General features: G+C 41.8%; 1 protein-coding gene across 2 annotated transcripts; it reads left to right on the top strand.

The window, feature by feature from the left end:
- The first annotated feature begins 9,475 nt into the window (after positions 1 to 9,475).
- Positions 9,476 to 23,533, top strand: LOC124274359. 2 transcript variants are annotated; one of them, XM_046709743.1, is made up of 3 exons: positions 9,476 to 9,743; positions 16,830 to 17,207; positions 23,389 to 23,533. In XM_046709743.1, the coding sequence occupies exons 1-3, from the start codon at positions 9,671 to 9,673 to the stop codon at positions 23,478 to 23,480; spliced, it is 543 nt and encodes a 180-aa protein (XP_046565699.1). In that variant the 5' UTR covers positions 9,476 to 9,670; the 3' UTR covers positions 23,481 to 23,533. The 2 variants fall into 2 exon arrangements, with proteins under 2 accessions (XP_046565699.1, XP_046565691.1); XM_046709735.1 differs by having other exon boundaries at positions 9,482 to 9,743; positions 16,827 to 17,207.
- The last annotated feature ends 454 nt before the right edge of the window (positions 23,534 to 23,987 follow it).

Genomic DNA, 23,987 nt, shown 5'->3' with positions numbered 1-23,987 from the left:
CCACACATCACCAACCACACAACATCACTTGCCACACAACATCACCAGCCACACAACATCACTTGCCACACAACATCACTTGCCACACAACATCACCAGCCACACAACATCACTTGCCACACAACATCACTTGCCACACAACATGACTGACCACACAACATCACTTGCCACACAACATCACCGACCATGCTACATCACCGACCACGCAACATCACTTGCGACACATCACTAGCCACACAACATCACCGACTACACAACTTCGATGAGGAGGCAGTCATGTTCTTCAGGAAGATGTTCATGACAACTTCCCTCAGTTGGCATTACTGTATTTCTTCAGTTAAATGCCAAGACTGAAATGGGTAGTTTGGGGTACACTGGGTATTTTTTCATATACAAACATTTCCCCCAATTATTTTATACATACAATTAAATGGGTTAAAGAGCTTTTGAAAGAAGTATATGTGCCTGTTCATTTAACTTGAAGAAATGTGGTAAGTGTTTTATCCCATGCTGTTTTGATAAGTGGTCAATATTGTACAGGTTGTGTTTGTCTTATCACGTCCTGGTTAAATCAAATAATTTGATTGGTTGTGTTAAGTGTCATAAGAATATTTAAGTTCAATTATGACATCAAACCATTGTTAATTTTTAAATGTTTTCTTTTCTAAGAAGGATGTGACCAATTTGCATATTTGACTGGCTTTTTTACATATTTATAATATACTAAGTATATGTGCGTTGTATTGGTGTTCAGAGATCTCATGTGGTTTAACCACACATCTTGAGGACAAGCATTGGTGGGGACAGATGTTAACATTTGTTTGTGATGAGGGCTCTGTCTACAAAGTGATTGTAGCGATAAAATATTAATAAATCCTATCCTTTAAAATTGTGATGCTACGATCACTTTGTGGGAATGGTCTCTTGAAAAGATAGATTTTTAACTAATCCTGCACTACTTACTTCCTGCACTTATTGCTTACGGCTTGAAAAGCGTGACTTGCCAGAGGATGTTAAAAGACGTAGAACTGCAATCACTTCCTGGTCTCGGCTGCTATTCGTCTACGCATGCGTCACCGGAAGGTGACGTCAGCCACCTCAGATCATTGCTTTTCGCACGCTTCACTAGACGTGTGGGTTGCCAGCTGTTCATTGTATCCTATGGGATTTTCTGTGTGTGGTTAATAATCTGACCACACAGTATTATTATTTTTTCTTCTACGAGAAGTGTAGGTATTATCTTTCACTTTCTCTTGTTATTTTAGTTAAGTAGTTCTGTTTAGTGATGTCGTTTGTTTATAACACGGTCCCGTCATCACTCTATCATTTCACCATTACAACATTTCGCCGTATTTGTAGTCGTCGTGTTTTATTTGGTTCAGGCTTATATATTATACCATACAGTAGTGGTATATTTATTATGTCTGTATTATGGTCTCTTTATCATTAAGATCTTTGAGACTTTGTTCTCAATTATGCTGTTGTATTCATTACCATTGTATGTAATGTTTTTATGTGCGTTTACTGGGTTTTCTGCTTTTTTCGTTGGCAAGGCTTCCTCTCCTTTTCTTCATTTCTTTTCTTATTCCACCAACCCTGGTCGTCGTAGACACTGTTTAACACACATTTTATCGGGAGGTGTGTGAATTTGCGAAAGGGGAGACTGCTCTGAAAGCTTTTCAAGAGGGACAACGCCCTTCATCCATGCCATCCAACACCTACCAGCCTCAGCATAAATTTCGACCCGTACCTGGACGATTGCCTTATGCACATGCTAGACCGTCTGCTTCTTATACAACAACGGGATTTCACCCTTCGTCTGTTGCGCCAACTAGGTTGCTTGGTCAACTTGGACAGATCGGAGCTTGTCCCGTCTCACACTCTGACATTCATCGGAGGCCATTTCCAGACGGACAAGAACCTAATTCAGATTCCTCTGGACAGGTTGGAAAAGATTCAGTCTCTGATTCAACATGCGCTCTCCGAACTCTGGCTCTCCGCGAGTGGCAGGCACACCTGGGATTGTTGACGTCGGCGCAGGACCTTACCAGCAGAGGGCGTCTTCAACTTCGTCCTCTGCAGCGCTTTCTTCAACCATACATTCGTCAGGCAGACGTTCATCAACGGTTTTGTCTTCCACCTCAGTTACATCGCTACCTTCTTTGGTGGACGCCCATTGAACGTCTTAGGAGGAGTCTCTTTGACAGAGCGGCCACCGGATTACCAACAGTTGGAGACCGTGATCCTCGTTATCAATCACTGGGCGCATCGACTACGAGGAATTTGTCTTCTCGTGGCCACAGACAAGACCACGGTGGTATGGTACTTCCAGAAGCAAGGGTCAACATGCTCACAGTTTCTTCTCGATCAGACTTTTCGGCTCTTTCAACTGGTCGACGATCTCCACATTTTGTTGAGAGTTAGGCATATTCCGGGGTGCCGAAACATCCTAGCAGACGCTCTATCGAGACCCAACAGAGTTGCTCCCACGGAATGGATGCTACACAAGGAGGCCTTCACTCTCCTAAGTCAAGCTCTGGGTTCTCCAAACATAGATGTGTTTGCCACCAGCCAAATCCATCAACTGCCAGTGTATGTGTCCCCAGTCCCGGATCCAGCGGCTTGGGCGGTGGATGCTCTCGCCTATCGTGGGAGGGGCTTCATGTGTATGCGTTTCCGCCACCGGTTCTACTACCCAAAGTTCTCGCAAAAGTCAAGGAGACAAATAGCCTTCGACTGATTTTGGTCGTGCCTTGTTGGCCGGCCAGGAACTGGTTTCCTGTTCTAAAAAGTCTAGTGGTAGGAGATCCTTTTCCTCTACCCACGAGGGGTGGTGGGGTAGTCTAGTGGTTAAAGCGTTGGCTCGTCACGCTGAAGACCTGGGTTCGAATCCCGACATGGGTACAATGTGTGAAGCCCATTTCTGGTGTCCTCCACCGTGATGTTGCTGGAATATTGCTATTGGAGGAACGTTCTCATGCCCCCTCACAGCAGTCTTCCGTATCCTGCTCCAGATAGGTTCAATCTGCACGCATGGACCATTTGCAGAAAGCACTGAGTGCTAAGGGGTTTTCGGACACAGCAGCCAAAGCCATTGCGACTGCACACAGAACTTCTACTAGCCACTTGTATGACGACAAATGGCAGTCGTTTGAGCGATTTGGTGTTACCAGGAAGCAGGATCTGCTGAAAGCGTCTCCTCAGTTCATAGCAGATTTCCTACTTTATCTCCGAACGTCCAGGCGTCTGAAGGGAGGCACCATTGCCACGTATTTGGCGGCAATTAGCTCAGTTTTAGCAGTTCCCACTGACAGAAGGATTTCCAAAATCCAAGAATTACAGGCTATGATTTGTTCATTCAAAATTGAAGCCCAGAAGTTGAAGTTTCGACCGCCTGCATGGAATCTCAACACTGTTTTAGACCATCTCCGTGGTGCACCTTATGAACCACTTGAGAACGCTTCCCTCGCTGATTTATCCAGGAAGACGGCTTTCCTTTTGTCTTTAGCGACAGCGACTAGAGTGAGTGAGGTTCACACCTTCGACGTGACTAGGGTCAAGTTTGAGCATCGTCGTCATGGTTCTGTACATTTGGGTCTGTGTTGGGATTTCATCGCTAAACATCAACTACCAGGTCAACCTGATCGACAGTTTTCCATTCCACCATTGTCATCTATTGTTGGCACTGAAGACGATACTGAGTTGCTTTTATGTCCGGTTTGTGCACTCAAAACTTACACGGAAACGGTTATTTCTTCCCCTATCCCGGGCTTCACAATCAGATGTCAGCAAAAACACAATTGCCTTATGGTTGAGAACAACCATTCTTCAGGCATATTAAGCGGCTGGGCTGGTTCCTACGTCCTCTCATCCACACGAGATTCGAGCACTTACCAACGCTTCCCGAGCACAGGATTTACGGATTGAGCTGGCTGCTATTACATAAGCGAGGCGATCCCTCAGATGGCACGATCACCTTCCAGCCTGTCGGATAAAAGTGCAGGATTAGTTACAAATTTAGTAAAATCTAAATATTTTTTATATTTGTATACTTATTCTGCACTACATATGATAAGGGCCCACCCTATGCTATCAGCTACCTCCCCGCTTTGTTTGCCATCTGTGGGATTTCTGGCAATAATCTGAGGTGGCTGACGTCACCTTCCGGTGATGCATGCGCAGACGAGTAGCAGCCGAGACCAGGACGTGATTGCAGTTCTACGTCTTTTAACATCGTCTGGCAAGCCACGCTTTTCAAGCCATAAGCAATAAGTGCAGGAAGTAAGTAGTGCAGGATAAGTATACAAATATAAAATATATTTAGATTTTACTAAAATATTCATCAGATGTTTTTAATGAACCCTAACTGTAAAGATGCCATGGTTTGAAAAATCCCGAATGGGGGAAATGTCTATAGTAAGATATTTGTATTTCTAATCAACTGTTTCCATGGTAACGGCACATCTGTTTGTAGAAGGTTTAAAGAGAATAAGTCACTTGACTATACTTCTTGACGTTTATTACATTATTTCCTGTCTCGTATCGACTTGCCTGGAATAACATTGATGAGTATAAAAGACGTGTGTGAACACAAACAATGATTGTTGGAAATGTTGACAATTTTATAGTAACTACATCAGAATGTGACAATATTTATAATGATAGTATCATAAAAATAACTGCAAAAGTAATTGTAAAGTGATTGATTTCAGTCAGGGCCTCCAAAACATATTTTGTATATTTATTTTATTTTATTTTAAAAGATAACGTATCCTCGTAAAACATATCACTGACTTTTTAATGACAACTTTATCTTCAACACAGGCCATCATCCAAATATTTTAATATCTGAGTGACGCAATCTGCCTCATTATGGGAAGAATAAATACTGCCGTCCAAAAACATGACAGCTGAAAACTTAAACCAACAATATAAAATCCATTCATCTGTCAACACAGGAACTTACTGACTTATGAAATCAGAATATTCTTTGAGACCGTATACTGAATGAAACAGTTTCATAATTTGCTCAGTGTACCTGTAGGTGTACAGGTTTATTTTATATCAAGAATATGAAAGTGTGAGTTGTTGACCGCAGACCTGACATTGGTGGGTTTCAACAACTTATAAACAAGCTGGAAGCTTATTGTTTAAGGGATCATGGTGTTTATGTTGATAATATATGTGTTTATGTAAACAGGATGCATGGTTATTTTGAGGTTATTTTACCATATTTTCACTCTTTATTTGTGGAAAGGCTTGTGCAGGTTTTACCTTCATAGTGTTCATCTATACACCTTGGAATATGTTAAACACCACCCTTCTTCATTTTCATATATCCAGAGCTTTCATCAGTCGTTTGAAATACCTGTGTGATTGAGGTCATGTTTATTGGATACCGTAGACACCTACTACAATGTGGTTATAACTCACTCACTCACTTTGATATTCTTTAAATATTCTGATACGGTATTTAATCCCTGGGTGCTTGGAGTATGGACAGAGGTGTGTATGTGTTAAAGCCATGTACAGGAGGGATATGTTTTCTGTGACTGAGTAGCGCTAAACCAACAGGAGGGATATGTTTTCTGTGATTGAGTGGCGCTAAACCAACTAAGGAACTAAGTTACTAGGAAATAAAATACTGTGCTGTTGTCTGGGAAAAACAAAACGCATGTAACACACAGAAAAATACAGACTATGATGTTAATTTTCAGTGTTTGGGGGTGGGGGGTGTACTTATAAGGATTGCTTGCAGAACTGGTTGACCGTAGGGACTCCGTGGAGCAAGGTGCTTCATATGTCAAATACTGTTTACTGTTGATGACAGTTGACTGTTTGGCTGTGCTCTAAGACAGATAGAGGATTCATTATTAGAAGGTTGTGATAACAATAGGGATGAGCCTATATTCACATGAAATTGCATCTTAAGCATGATGTTAGCTTTAATCTGTGTTATTATGTTACTTGACCTTTATGTGAGATCTTAAACTATTCCCATGGAAATACCATTGTTAGGAGGGTTTGGTAAGATGCTGCTTGCGAAGATTTCATTGGTTCATGTAAAAATGCACATGCAAAATTGAGAGTTACAGCCCTTGTTTTGTGAGTAAAATTCAATAATCTTAGTTGGATCATATAAACCTTTCTCTTATCAACTCATTCCCCTGACATTTTGCAAGGTGTTACTGAAGGAAGTACACATGAACTTTAAAAAGTCAAACTTTTATTTTTGTATATTTAACTTATATAGAAATTTAGAAGTTATTGCGATTGTTAATCAATAACGTTTTTGAAATTGTAAAGTTTGCCGTATGATGCAACTACCCATTGCTGTGCAACACTGGGATCACCTTTGGGAAAGGCGTTTATTGTTTTTGTTTCAAGGTTTTAAGTGTTTCTGTATATGCCATTTTCAAAGGTACAGGTGGGTTTTGGATTCCCATTCACTGAGATTATATTTCTTGGCTTGTCAGTACAACATCCTGGCTCAAGGGTTTAGCAATTTTGGTATACCTGAGACCTAACACCTGCAGAAGTCCTGGCTTACATGCTGCATCAAGCAAAAACAGTTATGTCACTGAAATAATGTTCAAATCAGGGTTAATCTGAACCTGTTAGCTCAAAGTGTACAATGATGAATGGTGCAATAGATACATTCCTGATAGTTTTGACATTAGTATTGTACATAGAAGTGATTAACATGTTACCTTTCCATATTTGTATCATAAACACAACCTCATCTCTAGTATTTTGTTGTGTTTTTCTTTTCACAACGGCACAGGTTGCCTTGTCAGTTAAAGCTCCTCGGTGTGTTCCTTGGGCACAACCTGAAATAGCGGGTTTGAATCCAGTTGCCCAATTAAATTTCCGGGTTTGTTAGCACCATACCTGTACTCATGGAAGAGGAAAAGTCCGAGAACCGAATCGCATTAAGCTCCACACACCATGTTATTCTAACTCATGTTACTCATGTCACTCAAGGGGTGGTGGGGTAGCCTAGTGGTTAAAGCGTTGGTTCATCACGCCGAAGACCTGGGTTCGAATCCCCACATGGGTACAATGTGTGAAGCCCATTTCTGGTGTCCCCGCTGTAATGTTGCTGGAATATTACTAAAAGCGGTGTAAAACCAAACTCAGTCAGTCAGTCATGTCACTCAAATATTGTATGAATTCATTGAGATGCTGAAGGTATGACTGCCACTGAGTGACTGTTTTATGTAATATTTCCAGCACTCGGCAATACTCCACCTATTTAATGGAGGCCAGTCTTGTTAAAATGAGAATGCGGTACAACACTACTCTGTAAAGGACAGGTGACTCTCCAAAAGACTTTAGTCAGAAGAACTTTGAGCAAATCATGGTGGTCAATCTAACGGTGATGAGTTATGGGGTCTAACACCGTATTAAAACAACAGGTCTAAACAACAGAGGGGGTACTGCACAATTCGGTGCAGAGATGCATTCTTTGGTCACACCAAAACCTGGACATCAAGGGTTCAAATCCCAGTTCTCCCTGAGTGTTTCAAGACTTGTCATATAACCGTGCTTGAAGGTTTAATCAAAGTGGTAGACATCTTAGACTTGCCTCACCTCAGGATTTCCGCCTGCAGTAACCTGAAACCCAGTTTACTCACTCCTAGTGTCCAAAATCCTACAATGAATAATCATAGGTAACTGAGTGAGTGAGTTTAGTTTTACTAAGCATCGATCTGCGCAATTGGGAACCGATGTCATGTGTCCACCAAGTCAGCGACCACCCGATCCCGTTAGTCGCCTCTTACAACAAGCATGGGTTACTGAAGATCAATATTCTAACCCGGACCTTCAGGGGTTCATAGGAAACTGACGAGCTATCCGTGTGTTTATTAATTCTGGAAAGGCATTTAGAAGTTGGACGAACATGAATACATGACACGTTTTTATGGATAACGACTTCTTTTTATTCTTTATCCGATGTTTCAGAGTTCAATCTTGTTCATTCTTGAGGTGATGAAGTTGTTATCCATAAAAACGTGCCATGTATACTCTTCAAAAAAAGTAGGGGAACCTGAACTTCCAATTTGGATAGGAAGTATAAGCGTTAACAACCTTTCAAAGACCGACATGTTATAAACGCACCACCATTTCTCTTTATCACCACCCCTAAACATAACGAATGAGATGCACGTGCACAACGCAGTAGCCACATACACGTGCATGGGGTGTCTTGATTTGACGTTTTTCAAGAAGGTCGATAAATCACTAATTTTGACAACTTGGCATCTTGCATCAAACAGTTGTTTCTAGTCGGTCTTTTTTGTTTTGAAATTGAAAATCATACACCTGCAAATTTCACGTCATACACAGTCATCTACATCAATCGATTACTGTACAAACAACTATGGTCATAAGGAAGTGCAAGTGGTGATGCACTCTCAAAACATTCATTATTATCATATCAACATTGACTGATCCAGATATATCTCCCATTTTGTTCAATCTTGAATTAAAAATGAAGTTCCCCTACTTTTTTAAAGAGTATATTTATAAATTGAGAAACATGGAGGGCGTGTCCTTCTGACGTTTGTCATAATTTTACATCACTTTTAATAGTTGTCTCTACCTGGCCAGTTTGACAGCTTGTCTTGCTCAACTATATACTGAATGATAAGTTCGGGTGTGTGTAGTAATTCCATTGTTACAACAGGCGTCTCGTTTAGCAGACAGAATGTCTAAGGACGTCAGTCGTCTGTAGGGACATCTTGTTCATAATGTTTATATAATCCAGAAATTATTATTGAAACTAATAATTATTGCCGTAGAGACAAATATATTTGAAAATGTATGCCGGGGAAACCGAAATACTTAATCTGTCGGCAAATTGTCGTTCGTTAAGACTGTTTGCGAGATACCAAAACAAAACTGAAAAGGTAGAGAACTCTTGGGACCTTGAGATCAAGAGCAATGCTGTAAGGTGTGATGCAATTCTGAGTTGGTGCCAGAACTTGGAGATGGAGCACCAGATCCAGTTTCAATCCAATGTAAAACATCATCCATCTTACCGACTCATCTGGTATGTCCTGCCAAGGCTTGCATATCCCAGCTAAGAATATCTTATGACACATTTAGAATCATAGTTCTTAAAAAAACAACAACATCTGTTATGTCTAATATCATTAAAGCAAGACAGTAATGAACGTCATCGCTCGTTACCTAAATAATAGTAAAACATAAACAAGTACATAAATAACCAAATGTGTATGTATAGCATCTAAAGCGTGATGCTAGCGAGCCTTCACTAACAAACTGTGTAATTATTTTATTTGACCTTCAGGTGAGAGGGTAAACTATTCCCGTGGAAATACCACACCATTCACCGTTATCTCGTTAACCTTACTAATGGCCGATAACAACCAAACACGGTACCCACTGAGCTTTAAAGTGAGATCGCGCAGAATGTGTGTGTAGTTTTTAATGATGCGCAGCCCAATAAAACCTGTTGGCTGCAGAGCTTGCGTAGGGAGCGTCCATATACGGTTGCTGGTATCTGGAGAGTCAGTGTGTCGATTGTACTGCCATCATTCAGCAGGATGCGCAAGCTGGTGCACGCTTACTTCACTTGCATGGCAAAACGCCGAGAAGGAAACCAGTGACTATATCTCCAGTGGGCCGTGCGCAAGTTTAGGGAATGCAACGCAGAAAACGCCAAGCAAGGATAATGGCGCGAGAGATATTCTGGATAGTACTTCTCAGTTGTGCAGGTAATTCATTGATGAACATTTTACGTTCTATTTTATCATGCTATGGAGTTGTTTTTTCACAGGTTGGTTATATATAAAATGAGTATGTCTTGTTACCATCGATTATAAATGTTGGCATTTTTAAGTGTTGTGGATGTGCTCGTTAAAATCAGTTAAATATTATCTCTCGTCATCGAGGATAGCGTTAGCCAGAACTACGATCTGAGTTTAGGCTTTGTTTACGTTTACAATTATGTGTTCAAGCCTTGCAAATGTAAGAACAAAACAAACCAGTGTCTTGGCAAAGTAAAAGCTGAGGTATAAAGAGGTGGAGGTAGGAATGCTCGGGCTTTTCCGTACAGATATTTGTACTTTGTTACACCATGTAGTAACAAAACTGTACAACGTGATATATATTATCACCTGGTTCAGTTATTACTTAAATACAGGTGAGGGATGATGCGAATCTCAATTAAATGAGCGCATGGACTTATCACCAGTGTCAAGGTGACCTTGTGCACACGCCCCTCCCCTCCTCTCCGTCCCAGTTCATGTACACCTCTCTGTGTATACTGATACCTCTCAAGTCGTCAGCGGAGCCGTTGCTCATTATAGTTTCCACATGAACGTGAGTGTTAAGTGACTAGGTGGACTGTAGTCACTGATTACTGGTCACGAACAAACAAGCACGTAACCAAACAAACAAACATGTTGGCAAAACATACCACGTGATTACATGTGTTAGAAGTTCTCGCGTGACCTCGGTGCCGTTATGTGCTATTGTCTAAACATTCCACAAGAGGGGAGCATGTCAGTTTTCCATCACTAAGTCCTACGTTCATCTGGCCTTGAGACTCAAGTGATGTCTGGTGGAGGCTACAGCGGATTAAGTTCAGGGCCTGTGTGTTAACTGAGAAACTCGCCGTGGAAAGTTAGGGAATGATGTTTTTGAGCCAGTCTCTGCAGTTTCACACTGTTCTGAAAACAAGGAGGCATTCGGGTAGCTTAGCGGTTAAAGCGTTCGCATCTCACGCCGAAGGCCGATGCCCGGGTTCGAGTTTCCGGATGTACAATATGTGAAGCTCATCGCTGGTATTCCCCCACCAGGGTGTTGCTGGGAGATTGCAGAATTGCTACAATGTAAATACTGAACCACCTATACTGAACTTAATTCTTACCCAGGTTCTGCACAAATACATGTATCTATGATTTAGAGATATCAAGGATACAAGGTTACAGCCATATATGTTTAGTGATGCGTTTGCTTCATACCGCGGTACCCGGGTTAGAATATTGATCTTCAGTAACCCATGCTTGTCACAACCCATGAAGATCCGGGTTAGAATTGGTCTTCAGCAATTCATGCTTGTCTCAACCCGTGAAGATCCGGGTTAGAATTGGTCTTCAGTAACCCATGCTTGTCTCAACCCGTGAAGATCCGGGTTAGAATTGGTCTTCAGTAACCCATGCTTGTCGAAAGAGGCGACTAACGGGATCGGGTGGTCAGGCTCGCTGACTTGGTTGACACATGTCATCGTATCCCAATTGCGTCGATCGATGCTAATGCTGTTGATCACTGGATTGTGTGGTCCAGACTCGATTATTAACAGACCGCCGCCATACAGCTGGAATATTGCTGAGTGCGGCGTTAAACAACAAACCAAGCCAAATCATACCTCGGTACAACAGCTGTTCTGATGAACGTTTTCTATCAAACATTTATATTCTGGCATTGAGCTAAATGCACTGCGACACCTGACCAGTGCCAATATACACTTAGTAAAATTGAAAATGGATTTAACCAAAACATGACACAAAGATCATTGGAATGTTTCTGTGCTGAACCCAGTCGCCGAAAAAGACTTTAGGTCTAAAACACAAGTATGATACTCTTAAAGTATACATCACCATCGAAAAACTATTTCTTATTTGATACATGTTTACTCCAATTAAACATTGGTGTATATTTTCTTATGCTCACAGAAGCAAACATGATACGTGCTCATATTACATTACATTACATTACATAATTCAAGATAGTGAATAATATGTCAATGTTATAGGTGTGTGAGGGAGCATGGTTTTATGCCGCTTTCAGCAATATCACGGTGGGGGACACCAGAAATGGGCTTCACATACTGTATCCATATGGGAAATCGGCGTGACAAGCGAACGCTTTAACCACTGGGCTACCCAACAGCCAATCCATGTATTAAATCGCTCACCTCACCTTGAAGTTTTTCAGGCACGTGGAAACATTCTGGGAAATATGAGAGCTCTATATACAACCATTCCCCATATATATACGCACAACGTGTATACAAAAACAAAAAAACTGACATAAGATCTGTTCAAGATGTGACAACTGTTTGTAAAACTCTACTACCTTCTTGCGGCGCAATTCCGAACGTTATCATACAATGCCATACGTGAGCAGCTTGGAGTTACATTTTAATCTAATATCACATGTGTGCAATTTGATATTTTAGTGATAAAATACTATACTATATCTAAGAATGTGAAATTAAATTTACACTAATTATATAAGAGTCTGTATCAGTCCTTAACAATTTTCATGGTAGGAATGTGAACGTGATATGTCAAAAACATTACACACAGAATATGTCTGTTCGTGTCACATACCATGTCTGGCTCATCTCGTGACCTAAAGTTGACATTATCCTTCGTGACAAATGTGATTTTCATGGTTCATTCGATGGAAGAACTGACGAATATCCCCTATAAATGTCAAAAGTAATATAATAATGAGCGGGCTGGAAAATAGTTTCCGCCGTGATGGTGATACAGTGGGAAATCACAGCTGGGAATGTAATAATGTTACGTGTTGATTTATGTGAATGCTATTTTCCTGACGGTGTATCTTGTGTGAACAACAACTTTCCACACAATCCGTGCAGGGACACGGTGCATGCATGTCACAGATTTCCAACTTTTGGCATTGATCGGAAATAGACAGAAAGGACACCAGTCCTGTTCACAATGGGGTTACACTAAACATCATAGATTTCTTCCTGTATCAACGCAACATGTGTAGAGTAGAATCAATGGCAATTGTCTTTGAGAGAAACATGTTTTCTTTCATCTGGCAAATACAAACTGACGCTATATTGTGTCGAAAAGCGTTTAACAGGGATAGATCTGAGCTCGGATATAGACGGTGTTTGAAAAAGTGTGGCAGCTGTATTCGCGTATTGTGCGATAAGGACCGACACTACAGTCAATAAACCCTTGAAGATTCGGATTAGAATTGGTCTTCAGCAACCCATGCTTGTCATAAGAGGCGAGTAACGGGATCGGGTGGTCAGGTACGCTGACTTGGTTGACACATGGTATTATGTCCCAATTGCGTAGATCGATACTCATGATGTTGATCACTGGATCACTAAGAGACACACATATAGATTTGTTTTCGCCCACCTGACTAAAACGTCAAAGGCAGTTGTTGTCTTTAAACACCTCGACCTCCTTCTCCCGTCTCCCCAAAACAGTGTACCATGAAACTTATTCCCACAAACGTAATTAACTTTTAAGAAATACAGTTATGATTTTGGAAACACGAGAGTGTCGATATCTGTGAACAATGAATGAAGGACCTTGAATCATGCATAGTTACTTCATCAATGGTGCTGCCACGAGTTTCTGTACACTGTCATGAATGTACTTGTGTAGCTGTACAATATTGTTTCAAAATATTTCTGGTTGTAGAAGAGTTTCAGTTAGATATTGACGCTTATTCAAACTCACACCTTAGGAACCTTATCACACTTGTGGAAGCCGCCGTGGCTGACTTTGTGTGCTGACGTCTAGGTGCCCGACTCTGGGTTGATGTGGGGTGGGACTCAACCCAACAAAAGTACTAGAATCTGTATTTTACTAAGAAAATGCAATCCCAACTGTAACATTTGTTACATTTGACCACTTAGTGCCATTCTACATGTAGATAATCTCTTCATCTCTTGGTAATAGTGAGTGAGTTCAGTTTTACGGCGCTTTTAGCAATATTCCAGCAATATCATGGCGGGGGACACCAGAAGTGGGCTTCACACATTGTACTCCTGTGGGGAATCGAACCCGGGTCTTCGGCGTGACGAGCGAACGCTGTAACCACTAGGCTACCCCACCGCCCCTGTTGGTAATAAGGAAACTGACCAACAAGATAGAAAAGTATACATACAGGGTGCACGTAAAATCTGGAATTCCGGCAGACTTGCTACAAAACGGAACAGTGCAATGAGAAAATAGAACTTTATGTCAGCAATAGAAATTGTTAGAAGAAAAAGCATTAAGTGTAAAGACCCATGCTGTAGAATAAACTTTTCAAAAGAAGCTTTCCCTCTTGACAGGATGGTGGTTTATTGAACTTGATTTATATCTACGTCTCATAGACCAAGGATTCTAGTATACTGACAGGACGAAGCTCGGGTATATTTGAAAAGTTTATTGCCGAGTTGTCTGACAATGTTCCAAGAAGGTGGGAACTTTCAGACATAAGATCCTTTTTTATCACGTAGCAAGTGAGAAGATGGTATCTTTGCCAACCATCGCATTCCAGTTATTCCTCGATGCTGTACGTTCCACTGATTAGGAAACTGCAATCCATACGAGGTAATCTGTAGGTAAATGGTGTTTTTCGTTTACAAGTGAAAGTTTTCCTACATGTTGGGGATTTGTACTTTGGCTTTATTACTTTAATCACTGGTTATATCTCAGTTCTCTTAAGCAATTGTGTCCCCGGGAGTTACACAGAAACGTCCTGGGTTTTGGAGTGGAACAGGTCACAGAAGATCGCTTGTCTGTTCGACCTGGAGTGATCGCTCGCCAACAGCTGCTTCCACCCATGTTCATATACAGAGTGGAATGCGGTGAATGTTTGAATGCACCGTAAACACAAATACAGACAGATACCCTACTTTCATACGAAACTCAAGTGTCCATTATTTAAAACCACGATCAAACTACGAGTGCGTTGTAGATAGTTAGTGAGACATTTTTAAAAATGAAATTACGCTCTGTATTTGACCTTTACAATAGCCTTATAATCAACCATGTCAGCGTGCGGTTTTTTTTCAAAACTTCTAACTGTCACTGACTGATGCGTTTAAATTGACTTCAGCGTTACAAGACTAAACCTACACCTTTCCCCACTCGTCAGATTCTGGTAAATGTAGAGTGCTATATGCTTGAGTAAAATATCAACCCACTGTCTCTGTCTCTTGTGTCGTATGAGTGTCCATGTCATGTCAGAATCATGGTTCGCCAGGTTGAAGACTTCATATATACTACAAACAAAAAGTGTGGGAACACCCTAAAACTTGATAGTCATATATAACTTTTAAACGTGGTGAGGTTATTATTACTCTAAGGTAAATGCAACTTTTTGTGTGCTTAATGGGCACTTTAAACGACATGTTGGACATGCAGTGAAGCAACTGATTCAATATTCGTTGAGTTTGACTGAAATGAAATATTGTCAAAAAACAGTGAAAAACAAGGGTGCAGAAACTCACCGGCACCATGTTTGATTCAAACGCCCAAACACAACAGCCTAGTGCATGTGGAAGACAGACTTCCCATGCAGCTTAGTATACATAGAAAGTGTTTCCAAACACGTACCGTTAAAATATGGTACTTGTTGGTCCCTGCCTGGCGCTCGGCATTATTGGGTACAACAAGGACTGGTCGGCTCGGAGTCAGTATGATGTGTCTAAGTGGGGTATTCATGCTTCACTGCGGCGTGGTATCTCAGTGGGCTAGCACTATAAAACCAGCTTAAGTCCGGGCTAGTACAAGCAGCCGCACATACACATACACACGCATGCACGTCGTCATATGAGCGAAATATGCTCAAGCACGACGTTAAACCCAATTTCACCTCACCTCACCAAACACGTACATTAAACTTCTCGCGGTCACCACGATGGTTTCTCTGAATCGTATGATCCTTTGACTCATAAAAAACGACAAAATGATTGGAATCCATGTTGATTTTATGATGATAATTGATCATTATAAAAAAAAAAACACCCACTGACTTTCATACAAAACCATGTCTGTACAAGTATGGCCCTGGAATGTTTAATGTTGAATTTATTGGGTGAATGTGAACATTCAAAATATCAGTTTGCGTGTCTTACACAATTCAAGGTCAATACCGAGTGTAACTTCCATGTGACTGTATGAAAGCAAGCACTTTTCTCCTCATACCCCCTGTCAGCCTCCTGATCCTCTGAAGGGTCAGTCTACGCCATTCCTCGTGTAAAGCAGCTTCCAATTGGGCCAGGTTCTGTACAGGAGGATCCCTTGGTTGCACACGACGACCAATCATGTCCCATATATGCTCCAAAGGGCTAAGACTGGCGCGCATTCAATCATGAGATATGTCAAGGGTGCTTAAATAGGTTCTTCGTGTATACTTCAATAATCAGGTATTTACATACATCAGGAAGATATACATGTAGCTTCAGAAACGTGTGCGTTTAACTGCAGTAGCAAAGGGAGGAAAAATGATTCAGTTTGAGATAGCTCATCAAAGGGACCTCTACGTGTAAACAACGTATTAAGATAGGCCGGTCACATCGTTATGGTGTACAGTGATGCCTTCACATTTTTTATGGTAGACATGTGAAGGGCACGCTTGATGCATCAGTGATCAATAAGAAATCCGATGCAATTCCCCGTTTTGACTTGATCATAGGTTTCCGTTCACAGGTGAACAGTTTTCATCGTATCTCGTGTCAGTCACTGGAATGTCTGGCCCAGATTCGATTATTTACAGACCCCGTGGTACAGCTGTAATACTGCTAAATGCGGCGTCAAACATATACTCATGATACAGTCAGAATTGGACAACCGATCCAACCTTTAGCAGAGATTTCTTACGAATATGGAAAAGGTTTTGCTATCTTTATTTTGTATGCTGCCGCCAGTCCAAGAATACTAATCAGGATTACTCTAGGATTCGAACCCATGATCATATGGATTAGGCGCATACGTAATGTCGGTACGTAAACATCTCGAAAATACAAAGAAAAGGCTATCGCCAGATGCTATTAAACTTGTACATTATCAACGTTTTGTCTTCAGCAGCATCCATTGGTGCAGATCCAGATGGGTACACCGTCTTCCTTATCGCAACGAACTCTACGCCTACAGAGGGCAACACAACCGTTGGTCTTAACTGCACGTATACGGGTAATGTGACGTCGGTGACAATCGACAGGATGAGGAAGAGCGATGTGTCGTGGAAGTCTCTGGCACGATTCAACGAATTCCGTAATATATCCGAATATGCAAAAAGTGGCCTTGACCTCAAAGACAGGTCTCAGTTGTCGATGGAGAGTGGATCCGTAAGCTTATACTTCTACAGCATGCAATGCGAAGATACTGCAAATTATAAATGCCAAGTCATGCCTACCACAGATGAAAGGCGTGCTATCTACGACACAACGTCAATAGACGTGTTGGGTAAGTAGCATCCAGTGAGTGAGTGAGCGTTGAACAGTATTCAAGTGATATCACTTCATGTCACCGTGATGTTTTGGGTGAACACAGTGATGTTGCGAACACACCTGAAACATAGTCAGGACGAAACGTGTTTCCGAATTGCGGCACATCAGACGAACGGGCGACACGAGACCCATCCTTGTAATATAAGGGTACCAAATGGTGTCAACGAAGCCGTTGTCACGACCAGAACAAACTATATTTTTCGTAACAGCTATAGTGACGGGATACAGTGTTGGCCATGTGCTTCGGCACACATCCCATAATGATCGTGAACAAGGGGGAATAACTCTTGAATGGATTACCACTTAAAAATAACCAATACTGACATTTTCCCTTATTTTGAAGATTTTTAAATCTTGCACCATGTTCACTTGATCATCAGGTAATTCTGCATAGTCAAAACATTGATGGAAATTGGGAAATAAAACTGTTCAAGTCTCTTTCAAATGTTTCAGATCACTGCCTGTAAAAGAGTACATACCTTTTCCAAAGCATAAAAACCTTAACTCAAACACAATTCAATTTTCATTTAGAACTCCATGTAACTGGAAGGCATTTTCTCATAACGTCACTGTCCATCAGTCATATTACACCCATTCACCAAGGTGCTTTGGTGCACTGATGACTCGACCTGATCTGGTTGTCAGTGTCTCTGTAGAGCTGGTATCAGTGGGTTTAGGCCCTGAAGTAACCACTGGATCTGGAATGTTGGGCTTGGCCGTCTTGGTAGGGGTTGCTGGGATAGGCAACCTTTCCTCGCTTGTTGTCCTGTTGATTGACTGATCTGGGAGAATATGACAACGATTTCTCCTGTAGATTCCCTGGGCAGTAGCAACAACATAAGATCTTTTCAGTCGGTCACCGAACTGCACAACACCCTGAGTTGACCACTGCTTCTCGTCGTCCAACTTTAGACGTACTGGCATTCCTTGTTCTAATACTGGTAAAGTCTGTGAAGAATGCCTCTGGTTATAATATTTCTCATAGGACTGCTTGATCATGGCATCTCGAGTTTTTATTTTCTTCAGATTCGGCCATCTGGGTCTGAGATTTTCTCTCAACACAAGAACATTTGTTCGTACTTGTCTTCCCATGATCAACTGTGAGGGACTCCCCCCTGTAGCCCTAATCGGTGTAATCCTGTAACCTAAAAGAGCCAAGTATGGGTCATTTTGTTGTAGAATCCATTTAGCGATTTTCACTGCACTCTCAGCAGCGCTGTTGGCCTGCGGGTAGTGTGGACTTGATGTTGTCTGTGTAAAGTTATATTCTCTGGCAAATTCCTTGAACTCAGACGACATAAATTGTGTACCATTGTCAGATACGAGCTCCTCTGGCACTCCCCATCGTGCAAACATTGCTTTCATCTTCCCGATGACTTGTCTGCTTGATATGGGACTCAAATGAGCAATCTCAATATATCATGAATAGTAGTCAGTTATTACTAGAAAGTTCTGTCCTTTCACATGGCACAGATCATCTGCAATCTTCTGCCAGGGAAGATCAGGCAACTGAGTTGTAATAAGAGGCTCCCTGCGTTGTGTAGGTTTATTAGTGATACAGAACTCGCACTGTCTGACTTCATCTTTGATATCTGCTGAAATGCTTGGCCACCGCACACTTGTTCGGGCTCTCTCCATGCACTTTGTCACACCCTGGTGGCGTGCATGAATGCTGTCTAACAGTTCAGCTCTCATGCTCTTTGGCACTATAATGCAATTTCGAAAAATCAGTAGGTCATTGGCGACTGACAGCTCACCTCTAACTTGGTGGTATGGTTTAGCTGCAGTAGGAACATCTCTCCCATGTTCAGGCCATCCAGACCTAGTCCACTGCATAGCCATCTGTAATTCAACATCATTTGATGTAGCTTGTCACAAACCCCCTATTTTCACATCCGTCATTGGCTTGTTCTCCAGTACAGAATCAACAGACTGTTCTACCTCTAGTACTTCCCCAACAGAGACAGTGTCATTGAGAGGACTTCCCGAAAGAGTGTCAGTGACAACTAAGTGTTTTCCAGGAACATATTCAGCTGTAGCGTTAAATCGTCTCAGCCTCATGAGTAGACGCTGGCATCTCAATGGGACTCTATCCAGGTCACGGCTGTTCATTAAGGGAACTAATGGTCTGTGGTCTGTTTGGATTTTGAAATTCCTGAGTCCAACTAAGTAGCGCTCAAACTTCTCACAAGCCCAAGTGCTAGCCAGGCACTCTTTCTCAATCTGGGCATACTTCACTTCAGCCCCGGTTAGTGTGCGAGATGCAAAGTCGATCGGCTTCAGCTTGTCCCCATGTACTTGAAAGAGTGAAGCGCCAAGTCCATAGCTGCTGGTGTCAGCAGCAACTATTGTTGACAATGAATGATCATAAAAAGCAAGAACAGGTGTAACTGTGATGGCTGTTTTAATCTTGGCAAACGATGCCTTTTGGTTTGGGCCCCACGCACACACAGTCATCCCTCAGCAGGTCTGTCAGTGGCTTCATCTTGCTAGGCAGATCTGGTAAGAACTTGCCCAGATAGTTCACCATGCCAATTATCCTTCGAAGTTCCTTGACGTCGGTTAGGGGTTTCAGGTTGCAAATTGCTGCCACCTTGGCAGGGTCGGGACTCACACTATCCTTGTTAATTCGGTGTCCAAAATAGGACATTTCTTCCTGAGACACTTTGCATTTCTTTTTTGTTGAGCTTTAGGCCTGATTTTCTAAGAGTTTCAAGGACATGTTTGAGATGCCCAACATGGGCCTCCTGATCCTTTCCATGCATAAGAATGTCATCCATAATTACTTCTGTACCCTGATGGTTGGACAACAGTTCTGACATTTGTCTCTGAAAAATCTCGGGCGCCGACGTAATAACAAAGGGTACTCTCTTGAAGCAGTAACACCCAAATGGTGTCATGAAAGTTGTAAGCTTCTGACTGTCTTTGTGCAAACGAATTTGGTAAAATCCACTTGCGGCATCATGGGTTGTGAATACTGTTGACCCTGCTAACTTGGGTGCAATATCCTTTAAAGTTGGAAGCATGAATCTCTCACGTTCAACCTTTTCAGATCCACACATATCCTTATCTGTCCTGAGCTTTTCAACCATTCTGTTGGCTCTTTCACTTCTTCTATGGTGTCAGCATCTATCATTTGCTTTAACTTCTGCTCCACTTTCCCCAAAAGCGGAAATGGAATCTTACGTGCTGCGGAAATTGAGTATGGCTGAGCATCTTCTCACAACTTAATCTTGACTGCATCACAATCCAGCAATCCATTGGTGCCAAATAAGTCACTGGAAATCTCTGCAACATACTTTATCAGTCCCCTTTCTTACAGACATCTCTACCAAGTAGGTTTCCATGTCCTCTGATGACAACAACAGAACCTGTAAATGTCCCCTCGGTATCTGGTAAGTGTACTGAACTCGCCAATGCATTCAATCTTTTCCCCAATACCACTAAGCTTTGTTGTTGCTTCTCCAACCTCGGAACAATATTCAATTTCTTATGTTTCCTCGTTAATAACAGTCGTATCAGTACCAGTGTCAATATTCAGGACAACAGGGGTGTCCTGAATCTTAAGTTTGACATACCATGGTTCCTTTGAATCACCACAGTCCACAGCTCCAAGGAAGAATTCAGTATCTGTCTGTGGTATCTTCGGGACAGTGTCCACCTCATGAACAAACTTACTATTGCAAGCAGCCTCGAAATGCCCAATTTTCTTGCACTTATTGCATTTTTTTCCTGACGCAGGACACCTCCTACCGGTATGGTGGCGAGCGCAACGTCCACACTGTCTGCTGTCCGTAGGTTGCTTCGGTGAATGTCCCTTATAATGAAAATCACTCTTGCCACCAAATCCAGGATTTCCATGGAAACATGGACCGTTCCTTCCACCATGTGAACCTTGTGAATGACTGGCCCCTTTTGAAGGCTTAGATCGACTTCTTAGCTCCTCCAAATCTTTTCCACTGTTGTCCTGGTCCTTAATCTGTGACTTGACCAATTCAAACTGTCTGGCCATTTGTTTTGCATCTTCAAGGGTTAGTTTTGGTCTCAAATGCATTTTCTCTGAAACTTCCTTATCAAGAATGACGATAACTATTCTGTCCCTGACTGCCTCCTCTTTTTTGTCTCCGAAATCACACTGTTCAGCTAGTTCAAGTTCCTGATAAAATGCTCCACAGATTCCCCGTTTCTGCGAGCGCTGATAAAATTTGGCACGTTCCTGAATGATATTCAGCTTTGGAATGAAATGTGCATCAAACTTTTTGACAAGATTATCATAAGTCTGGTTCTCATCAGTTCCCCATGTAAAAGAGGTCAGAATTGTGTCTGCTTCCTTACCCATGGTATACACTAATGATGAGGACTGTATGTCCTCAGACTCTTTTTGAGTTTCGTGGCGATACGAAATCGCAAAAAACGCTTTCGCCAGTCCGGCCAATCTGCCGGCTTCGAGAAATTAACGTTCTCTGGTGGGTTAAATTTTGGGGGAATATCTACACCTCTGTGCGCATCTGTGTGATTTTTCGTAAGCGATTCGGAGCATTGGTTTAGGAGTTATGTTTGGTACAAAAATCGGCGACATAATAAATAATAATAATAATAATCCGAACAATTACAATAGATCTCCTGCCTAGAGGCAAGGAGCCCTAAAAATGGTGACCAAATATTTCCTGGCTTGTTTGTTTATCAGTTGTTTAACATCAACAATTCGGTAACATGACGAAACTGTTTGTTGGAAGTAGGCACGAGGGTCGGTGGGTGCTCCGGAAGTTAAAGCGTTTGCTCCTCACACTGAAGGCCCGGATTCGTTCCATAGGTGCCGTATGTGAAGCCCATTTAAGGTGTCCCCTTTCCACATGTTGCTTGCAGGACGGCAATCGTGGGATATAAAAAGTTGATACGTATACAAAGCCTTCCGGTAATTCCGCGCACCTAAGCACATCGATCGCAACATGGCAACTGACGTCTCTTATTTTTTGTGGTTTACGTGACTAAATATGCTGGTATGCATCATATTTACCTAGAAATATACGTTTTATTGACGACTATAAGATTCTAACGTTGCATTATGCCATACAGTTGACCTTACCGGCGTTCTGACGACATCGCTTGCTGTCCGGTAATTCTGCGCAGCAACTGATGCGCATAACATCCAGCTGGAGATCCGAAGTATGGAAGCGTATTAGGGCCAGATTACTTTAAAAAATCACTTCATCAATGTAAGGAAGAGTGTTTCATATTAAATCCAGCTGCGAATAATGAAGAAAAAGGTTTAAAAGTCTGAAGAAAACAAATTTTCATAAAACTGTCAATTTATCTGTCAATTACTGTTATTTACTTACCTTTAGTGATTAAAAGCCAGTCCCTTGTAGAAATGTCCCGACTTCAAGCATAAATGTGGTAGCAGACGATGTTTACCTTCGATACGGAAGTACGCTGTTGCAGCTGCGCAGAATTACCGGACTCGCTTGGAATCCTAAATGCCACTAAGATCATACTAACTCTTACAATACACGTACATAGAATTGGGGACTGGAGGTGTATGGTTATACCTATTCTGTCACGAACTTCCTCCTTGAAATATTCGGGTGACACACATTCCAGCAGGTTACAATCAAATACAACTGCTAGGATACAATCAGGTATTTGGTGTTACTTTACCAGTGAAGTGAAAAAATAGGTTTAGTTAATTCAAGATTACTGCATTCCAATAGCAATGTGCAAGCAAGTCTGTGTCAGTGAGTTTGTACATTTTTGCAGAAATTGTCCAGTTTAAGATTTTTGCATTTGTGTAGCACTGTGCATGTATGGGTATGCCTGTTTTCTTGTACTGGTTTGGAATGATATAATGCCGGTTTTATAGTGCTAGCCTATTAAGATACTATGCAGTTTAACATGGACACCCCACTCAGCTACATTATACTCTCTGTGAGTCGACCATAACTTGTTTTGTTCCTTTAATGCCGATCACCAGGCAGGGAAACAACAAGTTCCACCTTTTAGTGTGATGCAGCTGGAATCAAACCACTGCTATCTGCTCCCAGGCAGACGCCAGTGGTCTGCCATCCATTACTAATAAGGACAATTCCTATGGACAAAAATAACAACTGAATTAATGTCCTGATATGTTTGTATTCCAGATAAGGAGGGAGAGGTGTGTGGAGCTCAATGGCACATGATCAGCGCTCTTCAACTTAGTGTCATCCTCTTGGTCAGTCGGCTGCTGATATAACTGTCCTTCCATTGTACACATTTCCATCATCATCATTAAATCATACAATAGTTGCTCAGTGTCTGTCTCTGTGGACCAGTAAACACACTGCAGCTGTAGATCACAGCTGCACAGCTGCAAGAACACTGTAACCTGGGTCAGGCATGTTGGTGTCAAAGGTTGAAACAAAGTGAGTGAGTGAGTGAGTTTGATTTTATGCTGCTTTTAGCAATATACCAGCAATATCACGGCAGGGGACACCAGAAATGGGGTTCACACATTGTGCCCATGTGGGGAATCAAACCCAGATCTTCAGTGTGATGAATCACGCCATAACCACTTGGCTACCCCACTGCCCTGTTGAAACAAGGAGCAGCTGAGGGGAATTCCAAATGTGACCCGCCCCATTTCCTAAAGTTTATTACAAATACTGAAACAGCAAGTTCGTGATATGACAGATACTTCAATAACATTGAACAATGGAATATCAATACCACAAACATGTCAACAGCAAGGTGGTGTTATGGT

This window comes from Haliotis rubra, unplaced genomic scaffold (genome assembly GCF_003918875.1).
Source record: "Haliotis rubra isolate DU_JTF1 unplaced genomic scaffold, ASM391887v1 Scf104, whole genome shotgun sequence".
NCBI lineage: Eukaryota > Metazoa > Mollusca > Gastropoda > Lepetellida > Haliotidae > Haliotis > Haliotis rubra.
Note: the sequence above shows the minus strand (reverse complement) of the source record. Positions and strands in the feature narration are given on the sequence as shown.